The sequence below is a fragment of the Pteronotus mesoamericanus genome, unplaced genomic scaffold, assembly GCF_021234165.1.
Source record: "Pteronotus mesoamericanus isolate MK-2021 breed Mesoamerican mustached bat unplaced genomic scaffold, CSHL_Meso_final contig_256, whole genome shotgun sequence".
NCBI classification, from domain to species: domain Eukaryota; kingdom Metazoa; phylum Chordata; class Mammalia; order Chiroptera; family Mormoopidae; genus Pteronotus; species Pteronotus mesoamericanus.
This window is the reverse complement of record NW_026555108.1, coordinates 243,952-262,328: the sequence shown is the minus strand read 5'-3', so window position 1 is coordinate 262,328 and position 18,377 is coordinate 243,952. Positions and strand designations below refer to the sequence as shown.

General features: G+C 41.5%; 1 protein-coding gene across 4 annotated transcripts in view; it reads left to right on the top strand.

The window, feature by feature from the left end:
- The window catches only part of ARHGEF9 (Cdc42 guanine nucleotide exchange factor 9), a 222,926-nt gene extending 205,662 nt beyond the window's left edge, over positions 1-17,264 (top strand). For 2 of the 4 annotated variants that reach the window (XM_054574240.1, XM_054574239.1), the window contains exons 10-11: positions 13,988-14,147; positions 14,925-17,264. In XM_054574240.1, coding sequence (XP_054430215.1) covers positions 13,988-14,147; positions 14,925-14,958 — 194 coding nt within the window. In that variant the 3' untranslated portion in view covers positions 14,959-17,264. Of the gene's footprint in view, positions 1-10,054; positions 10,516-13,987; positions 14,704-14,924 lie in introns of those variants that run through there. The other 2 variants (XM_054574238.1, XM_054574241.1) reach the window with 2 other exon arrangements.
- Positions 17,265-18,377: the final 1,113 nt, after the last annotated feature.

The window sequence follows — 18,377 nt, the reverse complement described above, 5'->3', positions numbered from 1 at the left end:
GATGGAAGGTGATTTGACTTCGGGCAGTGGGCACAATGCAATATGAAGATCATGCATCATAGACATGTACACTTGACGCCTATATAATGTTATTGACCAATGTTACCCCAATAAATTTAATAAAAAGAAATAAGGAATCTGAACATACCAATAATGAGTAAGAAGATCAAATCAGTTAAAAAAAAAAAACAACCCAAAAACAAAAAAAAAATTTTGACCAAGACCAGATGGTTTCATTTGTGAAATCTATGGAACATTTAAAGAAGAATTAACATCATTCCTTCTCAAACTTTTTCAAAGACTTGAAGAAGAAGGAATACTCTAAAATTTACTTTACAAGGCCAGCATTACCCTGATATGAAGCCACATACAAGCACTCAAAGACAACATAGGCTGTTATCCCTGATAAATATATATATAGAAATTCTTAACAAAATACTGGCAAACCAAAGTCAGCGGCACAGTAAAAGGATTTTGCACCATTACCAGGTGTGATTCATCTCTAGGATACAAGGATGGTTCAATACATGCAAATCAACAAATGTGATATACCACATTAACAAAGTGAAAGATAAAAATTACATGATGATCTCAATAGATTCAGAAAAAACATTTGGCAAAAATCAACATCATTTTATTTTATTTTATTTAAACTTTATTTATTCTTAGAGAGAGGGGACGAGAGGGAGAGAAACATCAATGTGTGAGAGATACACCGATCCGTTGCCTTTCACATGTCCCCAACTGGGGACCTGGCCCACAACCCAGGCATATGCCCTGACCAGGGATCAAACTGGTTACCTTTCTGTTCACAGGCTGGCACTCAATCCACTGAGCCACACCAGCCAGGGCTCAACATACTTTTATGATAAAAACTCTCAATAAATTGAGTATAGAAGGAACATACCTCAACATAATCAGTGACTTGTATTGCAAACCTCTGGCTTGTAACACTATACTCAATGGTGAAAGGTTGGAAGATTTTTCTCGAAGCTCAGGAAGGAACATGACAAGTGTGCCAACTCTCACCACTTCTATTCAACATAGGGCTGGAAGTCCTAGCCAGAGCAATCAGGCAAGAAAAAGAAATAAAAGTCAGAAAAACAGAAGTACAATTAACTGTGTTTGAGGGTAACACGATTTTATATAGAAAGAACTCTAAAGACTCTTTCAAGAAATCATAATATTAGAATAAGAAAGGAATTTATGATGTTTCATGTTATAAAATCAATGTATGAAAATCAGTTACATTTCATTAACAATGAATATCCAAATGAGAAAAAAAGAAAATCCCAGTAGCAATAGCACAAAATAGAATAAAATACTTAGGGATTAATTTAATCAAGGAAGTCAAAGATCTGTGCACTGAAAACTTTTAGATATTTTTGGAAGAAATTAAAGAACACAAATGAATGCAAGGACCCCATGTTCAGCCCTGGCTGGTGTGGCTCAGTGGATTGAGAGCTGACCTGTGAACCAAAGGGCCCCTGGTTCAATTGCTAGTCAGGGCACATGCCTAGCTTGTGGGCCTGTTCCCCAGTAGGGGGTGTATGAGAGGCAGCCACACATTGATGTTTCTCTCCCTCTCTTTCTCCCTCCCTTCCCCTTTCTCTAAAAGTAAATAAATAAAATCTTTTAAAAAACAGAAATTTATTAAAAAAAAGATATTCCATGTTCATGGATTATAATTAATATTTTGAAAATTCCCTTACTATCCAAAATCATCTATAGATTCAATGTAATCCCTATCTTATATTCTATGGCATTTTTCACAGAAGTAGATAGAACAATCCTAAAATTCATATGGAACCATAGAAGACACCAAATAACCAAAGATATCCTGAGAAAGAAGAAAGCTGGGGACATCAAACTTTCCAGTTTCAAACTATATTACAAATTTATGGTAATCAATGCAATATAGTGCTTGCCTAAAAACCAACATATGGACCAATGGATCAGAATTATGAACCCACAGTTATAAACCCACATTTATAGTCAACTCATGTTTGTCAGGATGCCAAAAGCACTGGATGGGGATAGGCTTGTCTCTTCTATAAAATGTATTGGGAAAATTGAATGTTCACCTACAAAAAATATATTGGACTGCTATCTTACACCATTCACAAAAATTAACTTGAAATGTATTAAAGACTTCATTGTAAGACCTGAGCGTGCAAAACTCCTAGGAAAAAACCTAGGGAAAGGGATTCCAAGATGGCCTCAGAGTAGGTGGAAGCTACACTCACCTCCTCTTGGTGCCAGACCTGATTTACAGCTAACTTACAGAGCAATCACCTGAATAACCAACTGAAGGCTAGCTGAACTGAGATACTATAACCAAGGATTTATAGAAGAAGCCACTTAGAGACTGGTAAGAAGGGCAAAGACAGGGAAAAGGCTGACCCCTGCACATACATACAGCAGATAAGAAGCCGGAAGGATATCTTGGGCTGCAAAACTTCCCCCCTGTCTCCCATCAGGAGTGTGGGGTCTCAACCACAGTCAGGGATCCCCAACTCAGAGCAATAGAGATGGGAAGAGGAATCCACATAGCATCTTGTGGTGAAAATCAATGGGGATTCAGTCCACCTGGGAGAGAAGAGCGTTTGCTAGAGACTCAGAAGCCACCTTTCCAGGGTCGAGCATTCCCATTTTTACAGCACCAGGGTGCAGAGTGCATTACCTGGTCCTCTAACTACTGGCGACATCACCCTGCCATCTCGAGACCTACAGAAGGGTCTGCTGGCTGCACCCAGTGGGGATGTTTGGGACACACTTTTTCTGGAAAAGCTCTTGGCAGAGACTTAGACAATGATTGAAATGTGTAGTTTTGGAAACGGACCATTCTCCCACATCTGGAGCTCACAGCCAGTGGCTGCCCCATGCACACACTTGTTGAATCACTTAGCCTGCCCTTCCACTCCCGGTGGCCCCACCCTGCTGAGTTCAGACCAGTAGCGGTTTTTGAGTGCCACCTATAGCTGGGACATTCAGAGTACATCTCCCTCAAAGTCTCTTGCCTGGGAAGGGGAAGAAGTGCCCTCCACCCTCCTACAGACTTGCCAGTACAACACCCAGTGGGAGAATGTCTGGATCTGCCCTCCCAAATCCTGGTGGCTTTGCCCTGCTGAGCTCAGCTCTCTAGGGGTGGGGGTGCTACTCAAAGTTGAAACTTACAGTGTATGTCTCCCTGGGAAATTTTTGTCCAGGAATCGGATGGGCTGGCGCTGGGTTGTGTTGACTCCATCATGGTTGGGGGCACTCCTATCTCCCCTGTGAGCTCAGCCTTTCCCCAACAGGAGACCCATTGGACCTCCCTTTTCAGCAGCTGGGTGTTTCTCCCTGCTGAGCTCAGTTCCACGGGGGAGGGGTGGTGAAAGGAGAGCTGTTGAGAGCTGGCAACTTCAGAGCACATCTCCCTCAGAGGCTCTTCTTGAGTGGGGGAAGAAGTGCCCCACCTCTACAACAGGCTTTCCGGCACTACCCGCAATGTGAGATTTTCTGGATCTGCCTTCCCAAATCCTAATGCCCCTGCCAGGCTGAGCTCAGCTCTGTGGTGGGGGAAGAGAGTGCTACTTGAGCCTGGGACCTTCAGAGCACATCTACCTCAGAGGCTGTTGTCTTTGATGAGCACAAGGTCTTGTGGCTCACTGTGGAGCAGGAAGAAGTCTAAGTGCTTACCCACCTGCTGCAGACTTGGCCAGCTTCACCCCCCAGCAGAGACTCCTTTGATCTGTAATCCTGGGCCTGTGGTGGCTCCTTCCTGCTGAGCTTGCTCCTTGAGAGGGAGCAGCTGGCTGCACCCAAAGTGAACCTGTAGCTTGCTCTTCCTGGGGGAACTAGAATGGAGACTCTGACAGAGACTGAGTGGTATGGGTCTGGAGTAGGGGGTACATTCCTCTCTTTGAGTGACTGACTCATGGCACCCAAGTAGGGGACCAGCTAAACCTGTCCTCCCAATCCCGGCCATGCTACCCTACTGAGCTCTCACCCACTGGAAGGTTCTGTGGGTTGTGGCCAGCCTGTTCCTATTGTCTGTCTTTGGAAGAACACCCGGCAATCTCAGGGGGAGGCAGAGTAGGTGACAGGTGGAGGCAGACTTCAGGGAGCAGCTGACCTTTATAGATCTGCCCCCAATTCTAACCTGAAGGAAGTCTACCCTCATTTACAGATTGGCCCTTCCCACATGTACCCAGGCTCAGTATATACAGCCACAAAAAATGAATAGCATGGTCACTCCAGACAAGTAGCCCAAGAGCAGTTACACACAACATCTGACATCAGTCTGTACCTGAACCTTGCTCAGGTGGACCCAGAACCAGCACAACCAGTCAGTGATGGGCTTCATGCCACACTGGAGCTCAACCCAACTAGCCACACAATGGGCACACCCAAAGGGGATCCTGGCAGGCACCCCAGAGCTCAACCCAACTAGCCACACAATGGGCACGCCCAAAGGGGATCCTGGCAGGCACCAGACACTGCAATGAACAACTCCGCCTTGGGGGACAGCCCCTGCACAGTATCTCATATACTACTAATAGAGGTTTATCCTTATAGTCAGCCAGCTTGAGGTCTTAACTTCACCCATGAAAGGGCCAACAGCACTCAAGACTCAACTATAACAGGGAGCATGCATATTCCACAGGAAAAGATTCCTGGAGCACCAAGATCATGTCATCAGGAAAATTGCGCCACTGAGCCCAACAAGGCACTTATATCATAAAGCCATCATAACAAGTTTGGGAGACGTAGCAAATCTACCTAATACATAGAGACAAACACAAAAAGGCAGACAAAATGGGGAGACAAAAAATATGCCCCAAATGAAAGAACAGGAAAAATCCTGAGAAAAAGAAAAATTAAATGGAAGTGACCAAGATACCAGGTGCAGAATTTAAAACAATGGTTATAAGGATGCTCAAGGTGCATAGGGGAAGAATGGATGATCTCAGTGATAAGTTAAGCAAAGAGATAGTAAGCATGAAAAAGGACATAGAAACTATAAAAAAAGAAGCAGTCAGAAATGAATACAGTATCTGAAATGGAGAATACCTAGAAGGAATCAACAGCAGGTTAGATAAAGCAGAGGATCAAATCAGAGATTTAGAGGACAAGATAACAGTAAGCATCCAAGCAGAGCATCACAGAAGAAAAATAATTTTAAAAAGTAAGGAAATGCTAAAGGAACTTCTGGGACAACATCAAGAGTAAAAACATTTGTATCATAGAGGTTCCAGAAGGAGGAGAGAGTGAGCGAGGGATCGAGAACCTGTTTGAAGAAGTAACAGCTAAAAACTTCCCTAACCTGTTGAAGGAAAAAAATCACACAAGTTCAGGAAGCACAGAGTCCCAGTCAAGATTAACCCAAGGAGGCCCACACCAAGACACATCATAATTAAAATGGCAAAAGTTAAAGACAAAGAGAGAATCGTAAAATCAGCAATACAAAAACAGTTAGTTGCTTACAAGGCAGCTCTCATAAAGCTGTCAGCTGATTTCTCAACAGAAACACTTCAGGTCAGATGGGATTGGCATGAAATATTCAAAGTGATGAAAAGTAAGAACATACAGTAAGGACTACTCTATCCAGCAAGACTATCATTTAAAATTAAAGGTGAAATAAAGAACTTCCCAGGGGGGGTAGGGAAAGCTAAAGGAATTACCACCAAAACATTATTACAAGAAATGTTGAAGTGCCTGCTTTAAGAAGTAGAAGAAAAAGTACATATCAATAATTGCCTTAAATGTAATTTTATGATTAAATGTTCCAATCGAAAGACATAAGGTAGCTGAATGGATAAGAAAATATGACCTATTTATGTGCTGTTTACACAAGACCTACCTCAGAGCAAAAGATATACACAGAGTGAAAGTGAAGGGATAGAAAAAGTATTCTATGCAGATGAAAAGATAAAAAAGCTGGGGTAGCAATACTTATGTCTGACAAAATAGACTTCAAAACCAAAGCCATAACAAGACACAGAGAAGATCATTACATAATACTGAAGAGATTGATCCAACAAGAGGATATAACACTTATAAACATACTGCACCCAATATAGGAGCACCTACATATATGAAGAAAATCTTTAAGGGTGAGATAAACAGAAATATAGTCATAGTGGGGAATTTTGACACCCCACTGATATCAATGGATAGATCTTCCAGACAAAAATCAACAAGGCAACAGCAACCTTAAGTGACACCCCAGATTGGATGGCTTTAATTGATATGTACAGAACATTTCATCCCAAAGCAGCATAATGTATATTCTTCTCAAGTGCACATGGAATATTCTCAAAGATAGACCACGTGTTAGGACACAAAATAAATCTCAATAAATTAAAGAAGACTGCAGTCATATCAACCATCTTCTCTGACCACAATGGTATGAAACTAAAAATCAATTACAATAAAAAACTGAAAAACACTCAAATGCACGGAGGCTTAATAATATGTTATTAAACAATGAATGGGTGAACAGTGAGGTCAAGGAAGAAGTCAAAAGCACCTGGGAACAAATGAAAATGAACACATGACCACACAAAATCTATGGGACACAGTACAAGCCACCCTGAGAGAGAATTTCATAGCATTACAGGCCTACCTCGAGAAGAAAAAAAAATCAAAATAAAATCTAACCCTGCACATAAAAGAACTAGGAAAAGAATGAGAAACAAAGCCCAAAGTAGAAGGAAGGGAATAAAAAAGATTAGAGAGGAATTTAATGAATTGATAAATTGAATTATAATATGAATTGATAAATTTATAAATTCATTTTATCAATTTCAATAAATGAATTGAAAAACTTGTTCTTTGAAAACATGAACAAGATTCACAAACCACTAACCTGACTCATCAAGAAACAAAGAGAAAAGACCCAAATAAATAAAGTCAGAAATGAGAGAGGTGAACTAACAATTGACACCGCAGAAATAAAAATGATTTTAAGAAAATAGTACGAATAACTATATCCCAACAAATTGGACAATCTGGGTGAAACGGATAAATTACTAGAAACATACAGTCTTCCAAACTGAATCGGGAAGAATCCAAAATCTGAATGGGCCACTTACACTGATGAAATTCAAGCAGTAATTAAAAAAACAAAAACTACCAGCACACAAAAGTCCTGGACCAGATGGCTCCACAGATGAATTTTACCAAACATTCAAAGGAAAACTAACACCTATTCTCAAACTATTCCAAAAATTCAAGAGGAGGGAAGCCTTCCAAGTTCATTTTACGAGGTCAGCGTTATCCTAATTCCAAAACCACATAAAGATACTACAAAGGAAGAAAGGCCAATGTCTCTGATGAACATTGATGCTTAAATACTCAACAAAATATTTGCATATCAGATCCAGCAATACATTAAAATGGTCATACACCATGATCAAGTGGGATTTACTCCAGGAATACAAGGTTGGTACAATATCCACAAATCAGCATTTGTGATATGACACATAAACAAAAATGAAAGATAAAAATCACATGATCATATCAATAGATGTGGAAAAGCATTTGATAAAACCCAGTACCCGTTATGATAAAAACTCTCAGCAAAGTGGGAATAGAGGGATCAATATAATAAGAGTCATATAAGACAAATCCCCAGATAACGTCATACACAATGGGCAAAAATCTAAAAGCATTTCCCTTTAGATCAGGAACAAGACAGGAATGTCCACTTTCATCACTCTTATTCAAAATAGTGCTGGAAGTCCTAGACACAGCAATCAGACAAGAAGAAGAAATAAAAGGCATCCAAATTGGAAAGAGGAAGTGACTCTTATTATTCTCAGATGATATGACATTATACATTGAGAACCCAAAAGAGTCCACCAGAAAACTACTAGGTCTAATATATGAATTAGCCAAATAGCAGGATACAAAATTAATATTCAGAAATCAGTGGCATTTTTAAACAACATTGAACTACCAGAAAGAGAAATTAAGATAACAATCCCATTTACTATTGTAACCAAAAAGAAAAAAAAAGAAAGAAAGAAAGAAAAGGTTACCTGGGAATAAATTTAACCAAGGAGAAAAAGCCCTGTACTCAGAAAATTATGGTACTGAAGAGAGAAATGGAGAAAGATACAAATAAGTTGAAGCATATACTGTGTTCATGGATAGGAAAAAATACCACCCTTAAAATGTCCATACTACCCAAAGCAATCTACATATTTGAAACAATTCCTATTAAAATACCAATGGCATATCTCACAGATCTGGAACAAATATTCCAAAAGTCTATATGGAACCACTAAAGAGCTCAAATAGCCTCAGCAATCTTGAGAAAAAAGAACAAAGTAAGAGGTATCACACTACCTGGTATCAAACTATACAAGACCATATTAATCAAAACAGCATGGTACTGGCATAAAGACAAATATATAGATCAATGGAACAAAACAGAGAGCCCAGAAATAAACTCACACCTTTATGATCAACAAGGATTTGACAAAGGAGACAAGAACATACAATGGTGTAAAGAAAGCCTCTTCAATAAATGGTGTTGGGAAACCATTTCAGTTGGGAAAACTGAACTGATATTGTACATGCAAAAAGATGAAACTAGACCACCAACTTACACCATACACAAGAATAAATTCAAAATGGGTAAAAGACTTTAATGTAAGTCAGAAAACCATAAAACCTAAAAAAAAACCAGACAGTAAAATTTCAGACATCTCTTGTTGCAATAATTTTGATGATATGTCTCCTAGGGCCAGGGGGAAAAATGAGCAAATGGGACCCTATCAAACTAAAAAGCTTTTACACAGCAAAAGAAATCATCAACAAAAATAAAAAGAGAACCTATTGAATGGGAGAGCATATATGCCAATGATACATCTGATGAGGGGTTAAGTTACAAAACATATAAAGAACTTATACAATTCAGCACCAAGAAGAGAAACAACCCAATTAAAAAATGGGCAAAGGATTTGAATAGACACTTTTCCAAGGAGGACATACAGAGGGCCCATAGACATATGAAAAGGTGCTCAACATCACTAATCATCAGAGAAATGCAAATTAAAACCACAATGAGGATCACCTCACACCTACCAGAATGGCTACCATCAATTAATCAACAAACAGCAAGTGCTGGGGAGGATGTGGAGAAAAGGGAACCCTAGTGCCCTGTTGGTGGGAATGCAGACGGGTGCAGCCACTGTGGAAAATAGCATGGAGTTTTTTCAAATCATAAAAATGGAACTGCCTTTTAACCCAGTGATCCCACTTCTGGGAATATATCCAAAGATGCCCAAAACACTAATTCAAAAGAACATACGCACTCCTATGTTCACTGCAGCATTACTTACAGCAGCCAAGATCTGGAAACAGCCCAAGTGCTCATCAGTAGGTGAGTGGGTAAAAAGCTGTGGAATATTTACCCAGTGGAATATCACTCGGCCCTAATAAAGAAGGAAATCTTATCTTTTGTGACAGCATAGATGGACCTGGAGAGCATTATGCTAAGTGAAATAAGCCAGTGAAAGAGACAAATACCATATGATTTCACTCATATGTGGAATCTACTGAACAAAATAGGAAAAGAAGCATGGTAACATGGAACAGATTGACACCTTTCAGAAGGGGAGGAGTTTGAGGGACTGAATAAAAGAAGGTGAAGGGATTTTATATATATATAATTTTGAGGCCTATCCAGAAAGTATCTAAGCATGTAATATGAAAAATAGAGGCATTTATTGAAGATGATACAAGAAACATTGTACATAAGACAATGACATCTCAGTCCCCTTCAAAGCTATGACCTTCTTGAGGAAATCTTGTTCATAGGTAGCAGTTTGAATCAAGTCATTAGCAACCGCAGCATGATGTTCCTTCTGCTCTGGTAGCAGAAGCTGCAGGGCAAATTTTGCCATGACACATTTCATGCCAAGATCCTGCATCAAAATCTCGGACCCAGTAGTTTTTGGAATCCCCAGATCAGCTTCTAGTTCTAGCACTGTCAGTCGCTGATCTTTGCTCATTGCAGCCTGTACACATTCAACATTCTCAGGTGTTCTGCTTGTTACAGGCCTTCCTGAACATGGATCACCTTCAACAGATTCTCGACCATCTTTGAAGCGTTTGTGCCACACTTTATTTGCACTGCACTCATTGCATCATTCCCAAAAGTCTTCACCATCTGAATAGTTTCTGCGGAGGAATGTTCAAGCTCAACGCAAAATTTGATGCAGATTCGTTTTGCTCTCCTCGCTCAGTCATTTTGAATGCAACGGCCACACAGTACACATGCTCACTCAACAGCGTCTACCGCTCCCACTGACTAGTAGAGTGAAGTCGTCATTGTTCACACATGCACATTCCAGTCCACTCTCCTTGGCTGCCAGGTTACATCGATGTTGTGTGAACCATTCTCACTTTATTAACAATGGCTGGACTTTTTACGGACAGACGCAGACACACAGACAACAATGTGGTGATTGTCAGAGGGAAAGGTAGACGGGGGGTAGGTGTAGGTGGGCAAAGGGGGCTAAATGGAGACAGAAAGAGACTTTGCTTTGGTTGATGGGCACATGATACAGTGTGCAGATGATGTTTTGTTGAGTTGTATACTTGAAACCTATATGGTTTTTTGAACCAGTGCCATCCCAATAATTCAATACAATAAGTTTAAAAAAGAATGAAAACACAAGACAGACTGGAAGAAAATATTTGCAAAATACATATCTGGTGAAAGTCTTGTATCCAAAATATAGCATAAATTCTTAAAATTATTAACAATAAGAAAACCTGTTAACCTAAAAATAAAAGGTTAATACTAGAATGTTGGGCGCTTGACATCATGCTTTTTTGAAGAGTCACAGGACTGTACAATAGAAAGTGTCAGTCCTAATGTAAACGGTAGACTTCAGTTAATAATAATGTTGGGCCTATTCAAAAACATAGGGAAAATACTGATTGATAACGGTCTTGCCAACAAGTTTTTGAATATGATATTCAAAACACAAGGAAGAGAATAAAAAAGAAACAAATGGGACTACATTAAAATACAAAGCTTTTGCACAGCAAAAGAAACGACCAACACAGTGAAAAGGCAACTTACAGAGTGGGAGAAAATATTTGCAAACCATATATCTGATAAGGGATTAATATTCAAAATATATAAGCAATTCATAAACCCAATAGCCAAAAAAAAAAACCCCAAAACAGTATTCCAATTAAAACATGGACACAGGACCTGAATAGACTTTTTCAAAAGAAGACACACAGATGGCCAACAAATACATAAAAAGCTGCTCAACATCACCAATCATCAGAGAAATGCAAATCAAAACCACAATTAGATATTATCTCTTGTCTGTTTGAATGGCTGTTATCAAAAAGACAAGGGGTAGTAAAGTGCTGGCAAGGATGTAGAGGAAAGGGAGCCCTTGTTCACTGTAAGCCACAGTGAAAACAGTTTGGAGGGTCCTCAGAAAACTAAAATTAAACCTGTTATCTTACCTAGAAATGCCACTTCTGAATATATATGGGGAAGAAATGAAATCAGAAACTTGAAGAGATATCTCCACCCCCCATATGTTCATTGCAGCATTATCCACAATAGCCAAGACATGGAAATAACCTACATGTTCTCCAGCAGATAATTGGATAAAATAAAAATAAGTGTGTGTACACACACACACACACACACACACACACACACACACACACAATAGAATATTATTCAACCATAAAAGGAAAGGAATCCTGCCATTTATGGAAACATATATGGACTTGGAGGACATTATTCTATGTGAAATAAGTCAGACAGTAAAGCATAAATACTACATGATATCACTCATATTTAGAATCTATAAAAGGCAAACTTACAGAAACAGAAATTAGACTGGTGGTTGCCAGGGGCTGTAATGTACACTGCGGTGACTATAGGTAGCAATACTTACTGTATACTCAAGAGTTGCTAAAAGAGTAGTTTTTAAATGATACTTGTGTGGGGTGATGGATGTGCTAGCTAACCTTATTTCAGTAATCATCTTGCAATATATCTGTGTATCAAATATCACGTTTTGCCCCTTAAACTTACACAATGTTGTATATCAGTTATATTTCAACAAAACTGGAAAACAAAAACAAAACAAAAAAAATACTGCCTTTTATTGGATTGGCCAAAAAGTTCATTTGTTGTTTTTTTTCTGGAAGATGGCTCTAATAGTGCTTAGTTGTCTTTAACTTCATTCAAAACAATTGTTTGATTGTATTGTGACAGCTGTCATACCAGTGTGCATTTACAAAAAAGTTATCAAAATTGGTGAATTTTTATGTAGTCATTTTAATATTGAAGGTGGAAGAAAATAAGCAACACTTTCAGCATATTACATGCTTTGTTATTTAATGAAAGGTAAAAGTGCAACTGAAATGGAAACAAAAATTTGTGCAGTGTTTGGAGAAGATGCTGTGACTGATCAAACATGTCAAAAGAGGTTTGCAAAGTTTCATGCTGGAGATTTTTCGCTGGACGATGCTCCACAGTTGGGTAGACTGGTTGAAGTTAACAGCGATCAAATTGAGATATTCATTGAAAACAATCAACATTCTATCACATGGGAGATAGCCGACATACTCAAAATATCCAAATCAATAAAGTTACTGGTGAAAATGAAAAATGTGTCTTTTATTTTATGGGAAAAAAATACAGACTTTTTGGCCAACCCAATAGAAAAAAAAAAAACAGTTGCTTCCCACTGAAGTGCCAATAGCTGATGGTAGCCTAACATGATACCTCGTCCTGTGTAATGGGATCAATGTCATCAAACAAAGGCAAAGATAGGAGCTATAATGTTGAAATTTCAGACACTGGCCAGCAGATGAAGAAGGTATGTGGGAGCCACAGAGAGGTCTTCCTTGCATTCTTAATCATATGCTGTGTATCTCAGCCTATTCTGTTCTTAATATAGGTTAAGATTAAACATTAATATTAGGCCCCCTGGTTCCCAGAATTCTCCATGCATGTGGATTTTACCTTGGTAGTTGCAAACCCTCCTAATGAAAGTTGAGAAATGATTGAATAATTCCCTTTGAAAGGTCATAAATATATTCCAAGTCTTTCTTGTGTTCCATGTATCATATTTTCTGATGGTGAGTTCGCATTCTCCCTCAATTACCTATATCACTTCCCTATTAAATAGTTTCATAACTCAACCTGGCGTAGAACACTGGATCACCTGTACCTTGGCTTTTAGAAAAACATTTCCCTCCATCGAAGACCCGCCCTGAAGTCACTGGTTGTTTTTTTCAAATACTTTATTTATTTATTTTTAGAGACAGGGGAAGGAGGGAGAAAGAGGTAGGAAAACATCTATGTGAGAGACAAACATCGATGGGCTGCCTCTCATATGTGCCCTGACCAGAGACCGAACCCACAACCCCTGACTGGGAATCGAACCGGCAACTTTTCACCCTGTGAGATGACGCCCAACCAACTGAACCACAGCAGTCAGGGTCAAAGTCAGTAGTTTTTAACCAGGCTCTTTAGGCTCTTCCAGGGAGAGTGGGAGAGGGAAAGATGTTGTTTGCCATTAAATGGATATTGTTGGGTTATTTGCAGGACTGGGCCCTGCATAATGGATTATGGTCTCTTGGAAAGAGCTCTGAACTGAGAAGTCAGAGAATGTGGGTTCTAGCCCTTGCTTTGCGACCTTGGGTATGACGTTTTCCTCCAGGTCTCAGTGTGCTCATCTGTAAAACAACTCATGGCAACACTCCCAAGTTTCTCAGTGATGCTGTGTAGATGGGAAAGCGTGTGTTGTTGCAGTAATCACCACACCATTCCAAAATCTGTTAAGGAATGTAGCAAGTCTCCCCTTGGCGATTTTCAGTTCCAGTTCACACTGTGTAAAATAGACTGCTTTGAATTGTCTGCCCATAGCGGTCGCTGGGTAGTTCGAGAAGCCCCTTGCTACTTAACTTATACCCTTTCCCTTTTATCTTTCATCCACTCTAGGTGTCAACTCTGCCCGCTCAGTTCCTCCTTCCTACCCACCACCGCAGGACCCATTAAACCAGGGCCAGTACCTCGTCCCCGATGGCATCGCTCAGTCGCAGGTCTTTGAGTTCACCGAACCCAAGCGCAGCCAGTCACCATTCTGGCAAAACTTCAGCAGGTTAACCCCCTTCAAAAAATAATACCTACAGGGAGGCAGATAATTTTAAAATAAAGTAAATAAAATTATATTTATAGATGGACATTTTTTCGGAGAAGCACTGTTGAAATTTATATATATATATATACATATATATATATGGACATATACACACACAGAGACCCTTGAGTGTACACACACACACACACACACACACACACACACACACACATACACACACACACACACATACAAGGACCAAAAACGTTTTCTGTTGTTTTTGGGAAGTGAAATCAATAGTTGGTAGGAAGAGGTACCAATGACTTCCAAACATGTGATCCCTTCTTCGAAGTTTTTTGTTGTTCTTACTCTGTCCCCTTCCCCATTATTTTCAGAAATTGACATTTCGATTTGTTCCTTCTCTTGTTGAGATGATCTTTTTGCTCTCCTGTGAGTGATTCATTGACTTGTCATTATTACCACAGATGTGTTTGTATTGGTTTTTTTTTTTCTTTCCTGATGATATTGATGCTGATAACTTTTGAATTTAATTTCATGTGGTGGGGTTTGGGAGTTTGGAATTTTTTTTCCCTTTTCCTTTTTACTAGGTAAAGGGAGGCTCTCCTTTCTCCTCTCTATCAGCTGACCATCTATCTGCGAATGTTTCTGCAGCCCTGCAGTTGCCCCAAACAACCTTCTCCCTGCATCTTCTGTTCTCAGTCGTGCGAGTCTGGACGTGCTCTGTTGTGCCCTGTGACATAACCGCTCAATATTTCTATTGCTTTCACTGTGTTTTAGGTGTTGTAGAGGGATCGAAACCAAACAGAAGTAAGGGAGTGTCAGAGTACAATGATGCTGGAGAGGACATCTGTTCAGGGAACATTCTGCATTGGGGCTGTTTCTTCTCCTAGCACTGGGGTTTCCCGTGATGCAGCGCTGCTGAGTCATGACAGTTTTGTATCTGGCATTTAGTTTGGCAAGTTATATTCTCTTCTTCAAGACGCTTTGGTTATGGTTTTCCTTCTAAGCCTGTCCCTCTCCTAACCTAAAAGATCTGAACTGGAAGCAAACAGGCTGAGCCTCTGCCTCCTGTGGGAGGAATTCAACCACCTCCCGGACCGAGTAGGTTTAAGACAGGGCTCCCCTCTGCAGTCAGTTCGAAAGCCTGGTCATCCCTGTTTCCATTTGCAGATTGTTTAGGCAGCATTGATAGGCATCTACGAAGGGGTAAAGACAGAGTCTGCCCTACCTGAATCAAGCTCATAAGCCGCCTTTAAATTACTTACCTGGACAAGATCCAAGGCTGACAGTAACCTCTTACAGGAAAGTACAGGGATGGGTACGGAAAGAGACAGCCTTGGCCCAAGATATGTACCTGCAGTTCCTACCATTCAAGTTATTGGAGACTTCCCCCGTTGTTAGCAGATTGCATGGACAATCTTCCATGGCCCTTCCCCTCTTCCTGTCTTTCTTCTTTCTCCTGCTCTACTGGCACAGGAGGACTGCTGGTATTGACATAGTTAAAGCACTTCCGGCACTTGACGAAGGCCCCGTTTCCAACACTCTCCCATTGTAAGACATTCGAAACAAGTCAGTGAGGATCCCAGGGAGACTTTTCCCTATGGAGAACGGATCTGAAACAGTGACCCTGTCCGTAGGCTCATTTTTGGCAGAATTTACACTTGAGTAAAACCAACTTCTTCCACGAAGAGCTTCCTGTGGGCGTAGGAGTACTTGTTTCTCCTCCCCACATGGCCTGTTGGGTGGATAGACCTAGAACAGCAAGAAGAATGCAGTGCACAAGAGTGAGGAATGGCCTTGCTATGGAGAACCCCTCTAGTGAGGAACCTGGAGATTGTGAGTCAGTCCGGGACCCCATGGTAGAAGACCTCATCATGAAAGGACCTCAGCTTACTGAGCACCAACCATGGCTGCATGGGGCCCTCAGTGTAGCTGGTTTGATTGCTGCTCTGTGTCTCCTGATCCAGGCCTGGGAATTTTTTCTCTGTGGGAATCAAATTATGGGCTGTTTCAGCTTCCATTCTATCACACCCAAATCAGACTTTTCGAGTGAGCCAAGGATAAGTGTGAGCTGGGCAGAGGGTCAGGGCTCGGGACTGGCCACCACTGCTCAGCACATGACATAGCAACTTCAGCCCTCTTGGCAATGAACCTGGTACCCAGTGCCTAAGATCAAAAGGCCTCCCTGGCAAGCAGAATGTGTTTCAATGGCTGGGCAGACCTCCCTTGAACTTATATTCTTTCCTACTTGCCATCCCCCCACCCCACTAGGCTTGGCCTTGACATATTTCACCAGGGTCTTAGAGCCCACCAAGAGGGGATGCTTAGCTAAGTCCCTGGACTTACAACATCTCTTGGCCAAGCTCCCTTGTGCCCCTGCTCCCCTGGGCCTGTGCCCAGAGCTGCAGGATCAAGGAGATCATGTCTCATCACCCACCTCTCACCCATCCATCTCTCATCCTCCCAACCCACTGGCCTCGCCAGATGCCAATAACTTGTGAAAACAACGAGACATCAGTTCGTCCTTGGTTGTAGTGTTCCCCCAGCCTATGGCAGCAAATCAAACCAGTGGCCAGCAGCCCCATGGGGAGCCACCTTATCTGGGCTCACAGTCCAAGCCTATCCTGTGTCCTGACAGCAGTGCTATCCCCAAGAACTCTGTAAACTTTCGTTTCTGCATGGCCCTGAGCTCCCCTTTCCTCAACTCAATGAGGCCCGGATTTGCTCTTCAAAAGGCTTTGCTGATGTGTTCTGTGGGCCCTGCTGTGGGATGGTCCTAATACAGAAATCCAACTCCTCTTTCTCTCTCCCCCTCTCCCCTTCTCTCTCTGTGTATATCTGTAATGGATTTATAAGGACAGCAACAAGAGAGTTCTAACAATTCTAGTGTAAAGCCAAATAGTGATCTTTTAGTGCTCTGGGGATGGGGTGGGCTGGGGTGGATGGATGGGCAACAGCGATTTTGATTACCCCTGCTGCTCTGCATTTGCCAGTTTATTTTGTTTCTTCTATCTGACTGTTTGACCCTGTCAAACAAGTGTCAAAGTTGTGTGTTTAAAAAATGTTTAACAACAAAAATATGATGTTGTAATGACACAAAGCCTTATGAAAATATTTATGGAGTTCAATAAAAGAAGTAAAAAGACACATCTGGGCATCGCTCTCGTGCTATTTGTGTGTGTGTGTGCGTGCGTGTGTGTGTGTGTGCGCGCGCGCGCGCGTTGCCAATTGCAAAATAAAGGGAATTTACCTGGTTGGGGCAGCTTACCCCCACCTACTCCTGGCCTGCCCACGCTGCTGTGCTGCTGCCAGACACTCTGTGGGCACTGACCTTCCATGTTATTTCTGGAAGAGTTGGTCACAGAAATCAAATTTGATCCTGTAATGAGGGAGCACTCCAAGTGTCTTGATTGATGATGGGACTGTCCTTCAGATCACCTGGGCCTTGGGCCACACTTGAAGGCCCATTCCTTGCCTTGCTCCTTTTCCTTGCAGCTGCACATGCAGTACCTGCCCTGGGCACCCATGGGAGCATGGAAGTTGGTCTATGTACCCAGCCAGAGGCCACATCAGTGAGGAATCCCCTAATCCCAGTTCTTTCCTAATGCTCCCGGTTCTGTCTCCTCAGAGGTAGACACATTCCTTATTCTGAAGTGACTGTACTCTTCCTTTCATCATGGTGTCGCCTACACATAGATGCTCCTTGCTGCCCACAGACTCCCAGGTGGCATCTTATGCTGCCCATCGGAGATACAGTAGTAGGTCTGTGTGTTCTGGCACCGCCTCACCTGCCTTTCTTGAGAACAACTAAACACTGACCCTAATAAAGCACTGAAGGGTCCAGATAATTGTTTCAACCTACGCAATTGGGAGGAACAGCAGATGCTGTGCCCGTGGGTTAGGGTGTAAGCCCTGTCTCATTACGCCTTGGGGATGCAGCTCTCCCTCAGGATTTGGAGAAAGTGATAATTAAACCATCTCCTTCAGTAACCTTTTACCCTTTCTTCATTTCTTGGCTCTCTCTCCATTTAACCGCTTTCTCTACTGCCCCCGCCCTTTTCCTTTCCCTTTCCCGTGGGGTCTGCCATCTCTGTCCACCAAACTCGTCAGAAGGCGCAGTTCTCAGCAGCCTGCTTCCCCTGTGACTAGACTTGAATCTCAATGACCACCTGCAGAGCGAGAGGACCGCATCTGGTCTTGGTGCTGCCTGATTACCTTCTGAGGATCCTC